General features: G+C 43.1%; 1 protein-coding gene across 1 annotated transcript in view; it reads left to right on the top strand.

Moving 5' to 3' along the window:
* The window catches only part of DPF1 (double PHD fingers 1), a 77,818-nt gene extending 64,375 nt beyond the window's left edge, over positions 1-13,443 (top strand). Inside the window, exons 8-12 of the mRNA XM_018565067.1 lie at positions 1,342-1,392; positions 5,807-5,926; positions 6,671-6,783; positions 8,143-8,224; positions 13,373-13,443. Coding sequence (XP_018420569.1) covers positions 1,342-1,392; positions 5,807-5,926; positions 6,671-6,783; positions 8,143-8,224; positions 13,373-13,443 — 437 coding nt within the window. The remainder of the gene's footprint in view (positions 1-1,341; positions 1,393-5,806; positions 5,927-6,670; positions 6,784-8,142; positions 8,225-13,372) is intronic.
* Positions 13,444-15,695: the final 2,252 nt, after the last annotated feature.

Below are 15,695 nucleotides of genomic sequence, written 5' to 3'. Positions count from 1 at the left end.
AACAATTTTGTTCTCTATTGTATAATAAGAATCAAGGGTACCGGTCTAGTCTCTGGGAGGGATGCAGAATATTAAGGGGAAGATCAGGTCTGTATAGAATATCAAGTATTGCACACAAGTCACGGCATTGGGTCTCTATAAAGTGCCTCTATATGAAATATAGAGTATTAGGGGATAGGTCAAGTCTTTGCGAAATAAAGAATTTTAAGGGAACAATTTTGTTCTATATTGAATAATGAGAATTAAGGGTACAAATCTGGTATCTGGGGGACACCGAATATTAGGGGGAAGATCAGTTCTCTAAAGAAGATTGAGTATTACACACAAGTCATGGTTTCAGGTCTCTATACAAATACCTCTATATGGGATATGGAGTATTAGGGGAAAGTTCAAGTCTTTGCGAAATAGAGAGTTTTAAGGGAACAATTTGATTCTATATTGCATATTGAAAATCAATGGTACAGGTCTGGTCTCTGGGGGGGAGGGGGGGATACAGAAGAAGATCAGGTCTCTATAAGTATTGGCTTCAGGTCTGTATAAAATACCTAATATCTGGTGGACAAATGTGATATAAGTTATTAAGGGGTAGTTTAGGTATATAAAGTATACTGGGAAGTAAGGTAGCAGTTCACGTCTCTATACAATATTGAGAATTACACACAAGTCATGGCTTCCAGTCTTTATAAAATACCTAGTAAAAGGACAAATGTGATATAAGTATGAAGGGGCAGTACAGGTCTCTATAGCATATAAAATATAAGGGGTAAAATATGAAAGAGGTTAGGGTTTTACTAAAATAATTTGCATTATGGGGATGTTAAGAACACTCTGTATTTGTGAGATGAATCCAATCCACGGATGACTATAGGAACTTTTTTTTGGGTGGCCAAGGTATAAGCTTAGTGGTTGCAGTCTTAATATAATAGTGCGATTTAGGAGGACAGTTAAATCTTCCACAGAACACGACGCGTTGTCAGTTCCGGCCTGCACAGACATCTCTGTATTAGAAGCCCAGTTTTAGTAGAACTCTGTGCATTGGGTAGGCGTCTCTGCTCTGTGTATAAGCATATTGCCTACCATCCCCCATTTCTACGTCTGTTTCTCTAATTGAAACAATAAATCAGGCAGAGATGTATTAAATCCATGCTGCATGTTTTGGCGGCCCCTCGGATGCAGACAGTTGCTATGGAAACAGAGGAGTGACAGGGGTAGGTTATCAGTTTGGGTGATGACAATTCCCCCTCCCTCTCAGCTTCCCTAAAATAATCACACCTCCCACTTAACCCCTTTGTACCCCGCTGTGTAACTACTGCAATTCCGATCTCTTTCTTCTCCCTCTAGACTTCTACAGAGAGCTGAACTGGGTGCCTGAGATGCAGCCCCGGCATACAGGTGAGGAGGATACAGGCCTTGAATTGGGCATGCACAGTGCCCAATATATGATCTGTAAAATCCCAACTATTGTGTAATATTGTGTCATTTCCTATGCTGCCCAATTCCATATAATTTAAGTGGATTGTTTAAAGGAAGTGTGCACCTTTACAAAACAAGCCAGCAAGGCCCCAACCACCCCCAGCCTCTCCATCCATAAACATTACATAACTGCATACCTCAGGCCTATTTTACTGCCTGGCCATTATGAATCTGAAAATTGCTTTTATTTATTTTATTTTTAAATTAAAAAATAAGAAATCGGACAGGTTTCCAAGTATTGGAGATGTTGTAGCATGTGTGCTATAATCAAAAATATATTTATTGCGACCTCACGGATATAGCCAGATGGAAATTGTTTTGGAAAAGTACCATCATTTCTATCATAATTTGGATTGAATCAGAAATGAAACAGCACATCTGTGGCACCATTGAAAGAAAGACCCCCAGATGTAATGAGCGGTTCGGATCAAATAAAAAAAAAAAGTGCAATGTTGATGCATTATGTGTGGGCAGAATGGAGGGGGTGATGTCTCTCGAACAGCAGCCTGGAGAATTGTATTGTTAAAAAACAATTGTACTTCAGCAAAATGATTAGCCTTTCTTTTGAATACACGAGCCTTTGTAGGCTTTAAAGAGGAGCTGTAGCAACTCTATGTCCATTAAGCAGAACTAGAATCTAATTAAAATATGATTATGGGGATGATTTATAAAGCTTTTGCCCAGCCACATGCTGAGAGAATGCCGGTCACATGGCATTCCCGCTACTAGATGGAGCTGAAAAGCATAGGAAATTTCTATACTCCTTGGCTACATCTAGGGGCAGGAATGCCTTGTGATCGGCATTTGCCTAGTGAATGGCTGGCTGGAATCATCCAGTATGTGTTTATAGGACCTTCTAAATGTAGTGCTCTTAGACAATCAAGGATAAAGGATACTAGCAGGGCCCGGATTTCCCACAAGGCCAACCAAGGCCCAGCCTCGGGGCAGCAAGGAGTAGAGGGGCAGCGGGGGTGTGGAATTCCTATCTCTCAATGCCCGGGCGGGTAGTTGTTTTTTACATTTAGCCCTGCTTTGGGCAAGCAGAGCTAAATGTACAGCAAGGAAGCCACAGCTTGTTTTGTACAAGCGATCTCTGCGACATTGAATGCAGCCTGCAGGTCTGTCATTCTGCGGGTAAGGGGCGTATTGAGGAACCTGGTCTTGGGGCAGCAGAGAAAGTAAATCCGGCCCTGATCACTAGTACCTGTAATTGTCCTTTTCCATGCAGTACAGCCAAGTAGTTATAAGAGCCAGGGGAAGGACTGATCAGTCTGTAATCTGTAGTGTGACATGAATGTGGGGATACTCCTAGGTGGACTACAACCATCATATGAACCTTGGCCACTCCTTATTTTTTGTCTAAATAAAAAACCCATGAAATTGGGCCCCATGGAGTTTCCCAGTCAGCTGTAATGTTGAAGCTTTGGCCTCATTACTAGCTGAATCACTGATCTGAGAATAAGTACATATATTCAGAGTTCTGACCTTCCTGGCCAAATGCTACTTCCAGGTCAGTGGCTCGAAGTATTGAAGCCTTTGACAGTCACGAAAGGACGTTGAGAATGTTGAGCAATAGCAGCCCAAATATATCTCTTGTAATAGGTGTCCTTTAAATAAATGGTGAAGAAACTACTGATTTCCAACCACAGATTACACCAAAGGATTACAAATAATGCAATAAAGTAATCAAATGGGGTCAGGATCCCAGTGTGACATCTGTGTTATGCATAGGTTTGGAAGACAAGCAGATCAGCTAATCCAGTGACCACAATGGTCACAGGTAACCAAGCTCAAGAATCACAGCCATGACAAAAATAACAGATCTTGGACAGAAGCCAGGTGAATGCAAAAAAAAAAACGGACAAATCTATACTGCAAGGAGCTCCCTGAGCGGAGGTTTAGCAGCATTAAGAATGAATGGAACTGTGAGATTCTCACAGTGCATGTTAGGCCCCTTTCACACGGCCGCCCAGATCGGGTCCGCCTGAAAAACTGACAGGATGCCAATGCAAGTCTATGGGCAGCCATGTGTAAACGGACGGGTGTCCAGTCACACTCGACTACCCCTGCCTCCAGCCGGGTCTGGAGAGACAGGCAGATTAAAGATCCGTTTCGCCGGACCGGATCATGCCGGACCCGAGGTAATCTGTATAGAGCAGCAGCTAACGATTATTTTCAAAATCGATTAGTTAGCCGATTATTACGTTCGATTAACCGGTTAATCGGGATAAAAAAATGGCTCCACTGATGGACTACTAATTTGTATTGAGATTGTAGTCCATCACAGGAGCAAAGTTGGAGCGGTGGAAGTAAAAAAAAAAAAAGTTTGGTGTGCAATATAGTGAAATGGAAAGTGTAAAATTATACAGCAATCAATACAGAATGGCACCGGCTATAGAGGACTACAAATCCCAGCAATAGTACATTATACAGCGCAATGCAGAATACCAATAATTTGTCTACCGGCGGCTGTCATCCCCCCACACCTGCTCCTCCTTACTTCTTCTCCCCGCGTCCCTGTGCCGATCGTGGATGTGGGCGGGCCGTGAGCGTGAGACAGGGAGAAGGTGCAACGTGTGGATGCGGGCAGGCGGGTCTGGCAGCGGCGAGCATGAGGCGGGGAGGGGTGCGGTGTGTGTGGCACTGTGAACAGAGCCAACTAGTCGAAAGCCGATTAATCGATGATTGAAAACGTCCACAACTTTTTTAATCATCGTTTATAATGGACTTAGTCGATTAGTTGTTGCAGCCCTAAATCTGATGTAAATGGACAAATGTCTGTTTACATCAGATTCCCCATAGACCAACAAGAGGTCCGGCAGTTTGTTTTTTCCTCCATTGCAGGGTGGAGGAATGATTTGTATGAACACAGATGTCACAGTGGTGATATCCGCTCCGTACTGCTGTGATCAGGAGAGGATCCGTGCACGGATCTCCTGATCAGCCGTGTGAAAGGGGCCTTAATCTTAGCTGTGCCATAGTACATTCAAAAGCAAGAGATACCCATCACCTAACAGAGCAGAAGAATGTAAATGCCGGAACAAAGGTTATTTCATATTGGCCATGATCAATCTTTATATATTATTACATTCTCTTTTCTCTAAATAAAACTTTATGGCCCCTATTTAAAGTTTAAAGCCAATCTGCAGTACTGCAAGGGTTAAGTGCTCCTTTATGTCTGGGGGACACTATTAAAGCTGTTTTACTTACCTGATTCCCGCTCCCGCCATCTCCGGCCAGGCAGCTAGACTGGTCCCCACAGCCTCTTTTCCCCTTCACTCCAGCAGTCTAAGGACTGCTGATGTCATACTGACCTGCATTAGACATGAGGACACCTAGGGACATTCCAGCACGTGGAGGAAAAATTAGCACTTGACCCTTGCACTGTAGACCTTGTACCCTTGTAGGCCACTGCAAGAATATGTTCTTTCTTTGCCTGGAGATGGGTTTTAACTCCAGGCAGATATAAAAGACACAGATTAATGCAGCTCTGTATTCATTTATACATCCATGTCTTGTTTTTTTTTTCCAAATGGAAACAGTGTAAATACCTTAATTTGACTTTGTGATGGCCTCTTGCAGTCCCTATACAGCAGAGCTCAGAGAGGAGGACGGAGAAGCAGCATGAATAGATAATCAGGAGTGTTGCACTGCTAGGAGCTATGCTGATAGGGGAAAACAGAGTGACAGAGATGGGGTCATCCGTGTGTTGCTTCTCCTTTCACTGTTCATTCACAGAGTAGGAAGGTGACCGATTAGGGAAAGTGAAACTGCAGCAGAGAAAGATCAGGTTCCCTTCTCTATCAGGCAGGAGCAGTGCTGTGTGGCAGAGCTGTGTAAATCTCAGGACTAGAGGATATTCAAACCTTTTTGTCAGGTAAAGCAACTCTTATATGTATCATTCATCTGTGTATTTAGCTGCTTGCCTGAAGTCCAACTTTAAAGGAAACCTGAGCTGAAAGAAAAGTGAAGCCTGCCATTTGTTGACCTGGAAATGCTTAGTCATCATGCCAATCCAGTGGCCTCAGTACTTTCTGTTTCACTGACCTGTATGGAGATGAGCTGTTCTGACGGTATTCAGACATCAATTGCTGCATGCCTGTTCCAGGTGTGTAACTCAGAAAGTGTCAGAGACAGCCATGCAACTAGCATGTTCAGAAGGAAGTCAGCAGTGGCAGCCTATATGTTTCTCTAGGTAAATGTTTCCTTTAGAGCCCAACTTCAGCCAAATTAAGATCAGAACCTAATTTCTCAACCAACCTCATTTGGGTTACAATGCTCTTCAAAGACACGGTTTAATGATAAATCTAACTTTCTGTTTCCTTCCTTGCAGTGAAAAAGGCCCCCGACGGCTCGGTCATTGCCAATGGCTATTGTGATTTCTGCCTAGGAGGAGCCAAGAAGACAGGGTGTCCAGAAGACCTCATCTCCTGTGCAGACTGCGGACGTTCTGGTAAAATCGGACATCACTCCTGATGCGATTGTGTTTAAAATAATATTTCTGATTGCATAATGCTCAGCTCTTCTAGGTGACCATTTCCATATGAAAGGAGACCATGGCTTTCCAGAGCTGAATAGGTGCCTCCTAATATCATACAGATAAGCAACTGAGTAGCATCAGGGATAATGATAAAAAAAAACTGTATCAGGCAACAAGTATAATCAATGAACACGCTGCTACTACCGTCCAGCAGAGTGAACAGAGGGATAATCTCATCTGTCTGCTGCTGCTACTTTACCGACCAATTGAAGGCTGGGAGCAGGGAGGTGATCAAACCTGTTTTACTCTGTATCTCAGGGTTGGATGGACAGAAATTATTTGGCAGATAAAAAAGATACTATACAGTATATCTACTGCAACCCTGTATTTAGCTGATTGTCTTCTTTAAAGAAAACCTGTACTGAGAGAAATATATGGGCTGCCACTGCTGACCTCTTGTTTAATATGCTGTTTGCCTGGCTGTGTCTGACCAGTACCTTGAGTGCCTGACCTGGAACCGACATGTAGAAGTTTTAGGATCTCCTACAACCTGCATTCTTCATTTTGGTTAGTAACTCAGAAAAGATGAATTCCACTGGTTCGGCATTGCAGCTTGCAAATCCAGAGAGAGCTCAGCAGTGACAGCCCCACATATCTCTCAGCACATGTTTTCTTTTAAGTTCTATGTGCTGCTGTTATAATCCTCTCTTCCTGCAGGTCACCCCTCATGTCTACAATTCACCGTCAACATGACAGCCGCTGTTAGGACTTATCGCTGGCAGTGTATTGAATGCAAGTCCTGTATCCTTTGTGGTACTTCAGAAAACGATGTGAGTGCACCGTAATGTACACGTACACAAGAGATATGCGAGTTCCAGTATCTGATTCACATGCATGTATAGACACCTTGTCTGTGTGCGTATGTCAATGAACGCTGATGGGGCTTGGTGGTACTTTGACTTAAACACATGCATGAAATGTTACCCGATTCACATTTCATTTCTGAAGAAGAGTAGCGGTGGTCCATAACACAGTCAATGTAGCGGAGAAAAACGCGTTGAGAAACATTTCACAAAAATTGCACTATGTAGTAAAATGTTGGTTTTCAAGACCTGGCCCTTTCATAAATGAAGGCCAATATCAGCGTGGTGGAGACTCTTCCTGGCCCAGTACCATCTCATTGCCTTGACCAATTCTTAGCGTAGGCTTAAATGGATATGTGTGCTAAGTTCTGGCTTGTCTATAAGGTACATTGCATTTCCAAAGTAGTAATCAAGTCTTGTGACTTGGTGGTAGCCAAAAGTCAAGCAGCCCATGTTATAAAAGCACAAGGTCCATGTTTGCATGTTTTCAAAAATAAAATGTAGGAAATAGGGTGGCTATAGGGCCATTTCATTTCACTGGTGTGATCCTGATTAATAGCTGCAGTCACTGCTCGGGTATTCTGACAGCAATAGCACAGCGGGGAAGATACGTCCATCCACGCTGTTTAGCATGGATGGAGGAATCTGTTAGGTTTCGTTTGGTTAGCCTGCAGGCTGAGTGAATCTATAGTATGGCCATCTTTACCCAGAAGACCTGTGGTGAGAAAGCACACCATTAACTGTACCTAAACTCCCATGATCCCCTGGGGCTTTTATTCTGTGGCTTTGGTTGGTCTCCTTTAGCACTGGGGCTTTTTAGCTCAAGGTCAGTTTGAGATGAGTTTTCTGGGATTGTGAGCGTATGTTACAGTGTCAATAGATGTTTAATACATGATAAAGAAACAACTGAAGTGCCGCTGTCACAAGTCCTGACAAACGCAGACTAGTACTGCGGCAATTTTTCTGGGATTGCCTGAAAATTATCTTTTCTAGGAAAGAAAAGAAGTGGAAATTTTCAGAGATTTCACACAGAGATCAGACATTATCATAAGTATTCCATTTCTGACATACATTTTCAGGGGATGGCAGTGTACAATTGTCAGTACAAGTGCTGCTGCTCTGCATAATAAGGCTTCAGTGATATCTGTACTGATGGCAATATGCTTCCAGCTTTATTTTATTCTGGATCTACAAGCCATGTTGCTATTGTATTTTCATTGCAAAGCAGGCAGAGAACATTACGTTCCATGTCCAGCCCTGCATTTGTTATGTCCCTGCAAAGTAGTCCTGAAAGAATGAAATGCATTAACTCTTCCTTTGCCACAGGACCAGCTGCTTTTCTGTGATGACTGTGACCGAGGGTATCATATGTATTGCCTGAGCCCCCCAATGTCTGAGCCCCCAGAAGGTAGGTGACTTTGCCCTGTTTGCTAATGTCCTGTTTTGTGTCTCGGTTAACCTTTTTATTATCAGGCATGTGATGCAGTATCTACTACTGCGTTTTGTGTAAAGCTGTTTGAGCCTTTAGGACATTTTCTTTTTATGCTTTTGTATTCCTGCATTCCTTGTTGTGCCTGCAAGACATTCTTTAGCAGTGAAGGGCTGGATGCTTGTGTGAATTAAGTGAACTCTGGCTCCTTTCCCATAAAAAGGGATTATGGGAAAGAATTCATCGGTACAAAGCAGCCATAATGGTACTCCCATTTTACCAGTTTAGGAGGGCAGCCCTGATTTTGGCTACTTCCTACAACAGTACAATGTCAGTAACATCACTTACAATTCTATGGAATCTATGCACAGTGACTGCACTGCTGCATTGGCCAAGTACATTTAATATTCACTATATCGGAGTAGGCAACCTTAGCACCCCAGCTGTTGTGGAACTACAGACTTATGAGGAATTGCAAGACTCTGAGGTCCAAAGGCATGAGGCAGAGTCCTGAGGCTGCCTAATCCTGTACTATATTATATATATTATTATACAGTATTTATATAGCGCCGACCGTTTGCGCGGCACTTTAAACTATAAGGAAGACATTACAATCACAATAGTATTCAAGACAAGATGGTAAGGAGGGCCCTGCCCGTGAGGGCTTACAATCTGAAAGGGAGGGGTAAGTGATACATGACGAGGTAGCTGTGTGGGGATGAATTGTTTGAGAACGTAATGGTTGAGTTGTTAGTTTGAGGTGGGATAGGCTTCCCTGAAGAGATGAGTCTTAAGTCTTATATACAGTATATATAGTGATCTGGGGTCCATCTATTCCAGATTTTCCAAGCCAATTGTTCTATCCATTTTTCTCCCTTCTTGACAAAAGCTGTAATGTCTGTGTGCATATCTCATAACAGTCATAAAAACAGATTGGGAAGCCACCAACGTATGCATTTAATAATTATGATTATTATTCTGGTTTATATATCACCTTTGTCTTCTATGACCTTGTAGAGAGGGAGGATGGTCAGCATATGGCCTTATACAACTGCAATCCCCGCCATTGCATGAATATTTGGGCTTATGGCTCATCGGCAGCTTGAGTTGCTCACTCTTTGTTACATAAAAGGTAGTTGTTATAATGACATAATAAAATATTAGATCACACAAGGTACAATAGGAACAAGAACCCTGCTGAAATGAGTTTCGTTCCTGCTGTGCCAGACACAGCCGATCGTCACACACTGACAGCAGGAAGTGAGCAATGATTGTCAGCGTATGACCAGGTCACTATTCGCTGTCTTCTCTCTGTGTGTGAGCAACCCATCAGGGCGGAAGGAAAGAAACTGTGGCGGTTTCATTCACTGGCAATTAGTGCTGACTTCCAGCTGTCCTTGTGTTAGTTACTGCTCATCAAATGTGTGTGTGGAGGACTTTAAGTCTCTATTCACACTTGCCGTGCGTGTGAAGATGCGCCAAGCAGGCACATTGACATGCATTTATGCAACATGGTAAAACCGTGTGACACGATTGCTGTGCCATTGATTATTGATGGGGCCCCAAACGCGGGCGGTAAAACACGCATCTTTGCACACGCAATTATGCATTCCAAACCTGCAAAACGCATGGTCAAAAAACGCATGAAGCTCGCAGCTCATATTGTTGCATGAGCTTCTTTGCCGCGTTTGTCACCCATGGGGCATCCCATTGGAATGATGGGCTGATGCGTGGCGATGTTCACAAACGTGGAGCATGTTCATGCTCACCACAATTGTGAACGGGGCTAAGGGTGGCAAGGTATCCCCAAGTGTCCAAGAGATCCTATGACAAGGCAGCTATTTTGCTTCATGGCAGTGGGTTTCGGTCAGGTATGGTCACCTTCTGATCCTGGCTTATTTTTGGGAAAAAATAGCCATAGAACAAAGTTTTTAAACTGATCTAATGAGTCTTTCCCCACCAAGAATAGTTGGCTGGAGGGTATCTGCTGCCATAGACACAACATCACTGGCCAAGCTGAACTCTAAACATCCTCCAGAGGTTTAATATAATTTGCGTACACCATTCCTTTAAGAGGCTATTTAAGCATCTCATAGTACAACACTTGAAGTTAATGTTTATCTAAACCTAAGAGCTTAGTAGTCCTTAGTTGCAGTGTTTTTATTTGTTTTCTTTTTTCAGCCCTTTATTCCCTTGTTTTTCCCTTGTGATCCTGCCAGTAACACTCTTCCTGTCCTAAGGTGGCAATGCTAACTAACCGTACTGTATTTGTGAAGAAGCATTCTAAATTTCAATCTGCAACAATCTCCTAACATTCAAAACCGGAATGTCACTTCCCTGCAGATTAACAGCCTAAATGTGGTCTGTACACTGTTAAGGTGCCCATACACTGTGCGATTATCGCACGATAATCGCTGGAAATCCCGCGATCGTACGATAATCGCAAAGTGTATGGAAGGCGTGCGACTGTTTATACTGTACGGTCGCACGTCTTTTGTCTAAGGAGAATGCTAGAAAACCAGCCGAGAATCGTACGATTTTCGGCTGGTTTTTAGCATGATCGTAAGATCAATGCGCACGCGCACACTGCCCGTTCAGCATTGCGGTCATCGGAAGCCGCCCCTCAGGGGGGAGGGCTTGCGATGATCGCAAGTACGATCTGCCTGTCCAAGATGGGCAGATCGTATGTTTTTTAAATTACTTTACAACCATCGCAAGACTAAGGTCTTGCGATGGTTGTAAAGTGTATGGCCACCTTTAGCTTTCTGTTGCACTTTTTCCATCTGACCATAGATCATCTGCAGGTGTAAAGGCAGTTTAGGGCTCATCCACACTAAAGAGACAGCTGCTCCTTTTAAAACATTGAGATTACCCAGATGATTATAATTAGGGATGATCTCAGGTTTGGACTGAACCTGGTCTGAGTCTGAGCTCCTCTGAACCTGAAAGGAGTACTGCCTGAACACGGAAGGAAGTGCCTTCTGTGCTGCCCAATCAGCTGCAGGCAGGGAATACCCCACGCGCAGCTTGACATAAGCAAAGGGGCAGGATGTAGTGATGTCAATGGCCTTAAATGGCTACATGATATGGCTATGTTGGCATATAATGTAAATGGCGTCAGCACAAGCATCCCGCCCCTTTGTTTAAGTGCAGCTGCAGGGTGGGTAATGCCTGGCACACAGCTGTTTGGCCGGAAGTCCACACTTCCTTGTTTGGAGGAGCCTAGCTTCAGACCAGGTTTGATCTAAACCTGAGCTCATCTCTAATTATTATAAACATAGGCCCAACCATAAATCAGGTTTATGAAGGACAGGGTAAGGTAAACAAAATAATCTAAAGAGTAGAAAAAAGTCAGCTGTCCACAAAAAAATTGCTAAAATTCTTTAAAATTGTATTTTCAATTAAAAAGGTTATAATCCATGTTGGGAGATCTAACCTCACTATTTGTCAGAGGAACCATTGTCACCTGCAAAGAAAGTGAGAGGAAATTCAAATCCAATTTGCCACCAGAATAGAAGTAGATGGGATATCTTTCAAAAGCAACACTTGTTCTGGTGGAAACTGTCAGAGGTGAAGCTTCCTGTCCTTTTGAGGAAATATACACTTACTTACTGTTGTGCCTCTGGACACAGGAAGGACAAGGAAATATCCCTGATGGGAGCACAGACAGCAACACAAATCTGGCAGAGGTTCTAATCCTTCTCAAAATTAAGGAGGATAGAGTTAAACTTTATTGCAAATATTTGATTTACGCATTCAGGCCAAGGCAACAGGTTTGCTTCAAACTCCTCCCATATCTATCCCCAGCAACACCTACTCACCATATCTTTGATCACACACCGCTCCATTTAGTGCCAGGAGCTGAAGGAATATGTGACTCACTCCATGTGATAGCACTGGGCTAATCAGCTCTGTACCATGGGAGTCCATAGCCCAGATCAAAATTCGTCCATTTCCTGCTGAATCATCCAAAATTGGTTGGATGTTGGAACCACCCAGCTCGAAAAAAAGTTGATTTTTCAGCTGCAGTAACTGGTAGGGTATTCTAATAGCCGTAGGGGAGATTCCTCTATCCACACTCATACCTTGCACAGGCCTTTACTTTGCTCCCAACAGCTGAACAGCATGGTGGAGGAGCGCTAGGAAGGTAAGTATATGCTGCTTGGGGGGCTAAATCTAAGTGAACCTATTTCTTTGCCCTGCATGGACAAAGCACAGATTCACTTTAAGCTTAATTTAAAGTCAATGACACTGTCAACTGGCACAGTATTCCTTTGGTTGTCTGGGAATTGCCATTTTATTTGGTTGTTTCTTTGCTGTCATGGACGTTTCATGCCTCATCCAGCTCCTTCACCATTATACATCAAAGCCTGTATACAATTATACATTATAGCATCAAAGCCATTACACAGAAAACCTGCAATTCATATGCACTCTAAGCTACTATCCATGTATAATTACCAAGAGCCTGTGCTATACAGTATGTCTGCAAATCACAGCCAGGGCTGACTACTTGGAAAAGATACAGCCCTAGTATTGCAGAAATAGCAGAGGTTATATTTACAGTATGTGGATGGAGAAATGCAGTGTATATACACATTCGGCTCTGTAATGAACAATAGGCCTTTTCCTTTCTCTGGGTAAACCATTATTGCATCAATGTTTAACCACAGAGAAACCTCTCCACCGCAGATAAAATACTTTTATTTTCCACAGCAACATACAGATGCCTCTTTAGGATGTCAAATTTTAAGAGCGCTGTCTGGCATCTTTACTGCCTGGCCATTAACCTTACAGAGAAGAAAGGATTGTCTTCAGAATCCCAGTGTGGATCGTTGTAACTCTGAATAAATATGTACACTGTGCTCCCACATGTTTGGCTTCCTGAGAGAGTTCTGGGTAATACCGGGGCACTCTGCTAAGTGTATTTCTGAAAATGTGGTTAGCACCATTTACAACAGAATAACAATAAGAAACAATTGTTGTAATGTAACGTAGGGTGACTGAAGGCATGGGTCTGCTGGGGCCGCCCGTAGACAGGAAAAGCCAGTCACCTCTTGCGTCTGTTCTCGGCTGCAGCGGGTGCCTTTTCATTGACATAATTGTGTTATAACATTGTTCTTGCAGGAAGCTGGAGTTGTCATTTGTGCCTGAGACAACTGAAGGAAAAAGCATCGGCCTACATCACACTGACCTAGAAGGACCAGCACCAAGAGGACAAAGATCACTGACTCCCTCAGACTGGTCTTACCTATTCCCCAAATCCTCCGCTTCTCTCATTTCCACACTGCGGTCCTCACCCCTCCTCATTCGAGGGGTTTTAAGTAGTTTTATTGGTTCAGCTGTGTGACAGTACTACATTTTGCTCCTATTTATTTCTATGGCACTCTCCTCCAGGTTAGTGGTATTGTGATCTCTGCTAAACATGTCTCATTTGACCTTTTATTACAAGTATTCTGCAAACTAAAGCACAGAGCGATTGAGCACCAAGTCAAACAGACCCATTCACTGTGTCATACACCTGAGGCTCTGATATACATCATCTCTTTGACTTTGCCTTTTAAAGCTTGGAACCCTTTTACAATGCCCGAAATATCTTTCATACTAAGATCACTAGGTGAGACTTTTGTTCTTTTAATTTGTGTTGTGCCTGGTATGACCACAAACATTTGTAGCTTAATAGTTCTGTGCACCTCTTACAATATAGATATTAAGTACTTGTAACATGTTCAACAAATCCTGCTGCCTTTTCATCAATCCAGAATGCCTACTTACCTGTGTGGCGTGTTGTTGACAACATGAGTGGGAATGCAGTTCAGACCCATTTGGTCGATGCCAGGCAAGCATGCTGTACCAAGCTTTGTCAATGTCTTGGGTACATGTGGCACTACATGGTGCTAGTTCCTGGACATCTGTGTAGTTAAGCTGGGTGTGGACACTTTGGCAGGTGTGCGGACTTTGGCAGTGCTGATGCTCTTGGTACCATATACCTTGAGCCTTACCATTCTGGCAGGTCATTTTCGCCAGGTAGGTCCTTATATCTTAGGGATGTGTTTTATAATTGAAGTATATTATACGGCTATTTGCAGATAATAGAGCAAATTCAAACATCTGTTCTAGTCCCTACTGCTCTTGGTAAAATATGTCTTGAGCCTTACCATCCTGGCAGGTATTTTGTGCCAGGTAGGCCCTTTCATCGTAGGGACATGTTTTATAAATGATGTATATTACACGACTCAGTGTTTGCAAGTAATAGAGCAGATTCAAGAATCTGTCCTTGTCCCTAATGCTCTTGGTACAGTACACACTGGGCCTTACCACCCTGGAAAGTAGTTTTGGCCAGCTAAGCCTTTACATCCTGGGAAAATATTTTTTAACTGACCAACTTTAGCAGCTGTGGTCTGCCAGATACGTCTTATCATCCCGGCATTGCTTACCTTCCTGTACCTGTGTTCTATTTTCTATGAATGTTTGTTAGGCTCGCCAGGTCATCCCACCCCAACACCTGCCCAGCACTCTATGATAAGCTGTTAGCTTGGTGCTCAAATCCTGATCGGGGTTTCCGCTTACTGACATTTTCTGAAAGTTGGTTTTACGGACGCAGACCACTGCAACTACAACATCATCAAATAGTGAGATGAATCTTCAGTTTGGCAGAGTAACAGTCCGATTATGGGTTCTGTTTTATATAATATGTACATTTGAAACCCCAGGCCACGCTGGGAATATAGATATATGTATGTCTAATTACTAAACCCATTATGTGTAAATATACATGTCTATACTATATATCCCCCTTCACTATCACAAGTGGCCTTGTTTATCAAAGTTAGGGAAGAACCTCCACAGCCAGTCTGTGTTGCTCCATAACAACCAATCACATTCTCTTTTTGCAACACGGGATAGTAAAAAGAAGAATCTGATTGGTTGCTGCACAAACTAGCTGAGATATTTCTTACTTTGATAGAAGGGGCCAGTTGCCTGTTATCGAACAAGGCTAAGACCAAACTGAACCAGCCCATAGCAGCCAATCAGCGATCATCTTTTATGAGTGCCGTCATCTAACAAAAGGTGAACTTCAGTTGGCTGCCATTGGTCAGTACTCATCATTGGTATTTGCTTTGCCTTGTTAAATAAGCCCACCCTTGTCCACCTTCCGTCCTCTTGCTGGCTATCACTTGGCCCTTTGGAGCAGTGGCCTTGAGGAAGGGAGATGCAGTTTGTTGTACAAGACATTAAACTTCAATGGATTCCACAGAGCGCAGTCCTGCAGTTGCAGTGTTGGCATCGAAGGGACCTATGTAGTCTTGAAAGGTTGCCGTTAAATTCCATTAGCCAGTGAACCACTTTATTCCCATTATTTTCCACTTTCACCGACGGCTAACACAATACAAGGCTTTGCTGCTCGTAATTTAATGAAACTTGCATTCATTTTGTGAATTAACATCCA

The sequence above is a fragment of the Nanorana parkeri genome, unplaced genomic scaffold (genome assembly GCF_000935625.1).
Source record: "Nanorana parkeri isolate BGI_ZX_2015 unplaced genomic scaffold, ASM93562v1 scaffold810, whole genome shotgun sequence".
Lineage (NCBI taxonomy): Eukaryota > Metazoa > Chordata > Amphibia > Anura > Dicroglossidae > Nanorana > Nanorana parkeri.
This window is presented reverse-complemented; position numbering and strand designations above follow the sequence as displayed.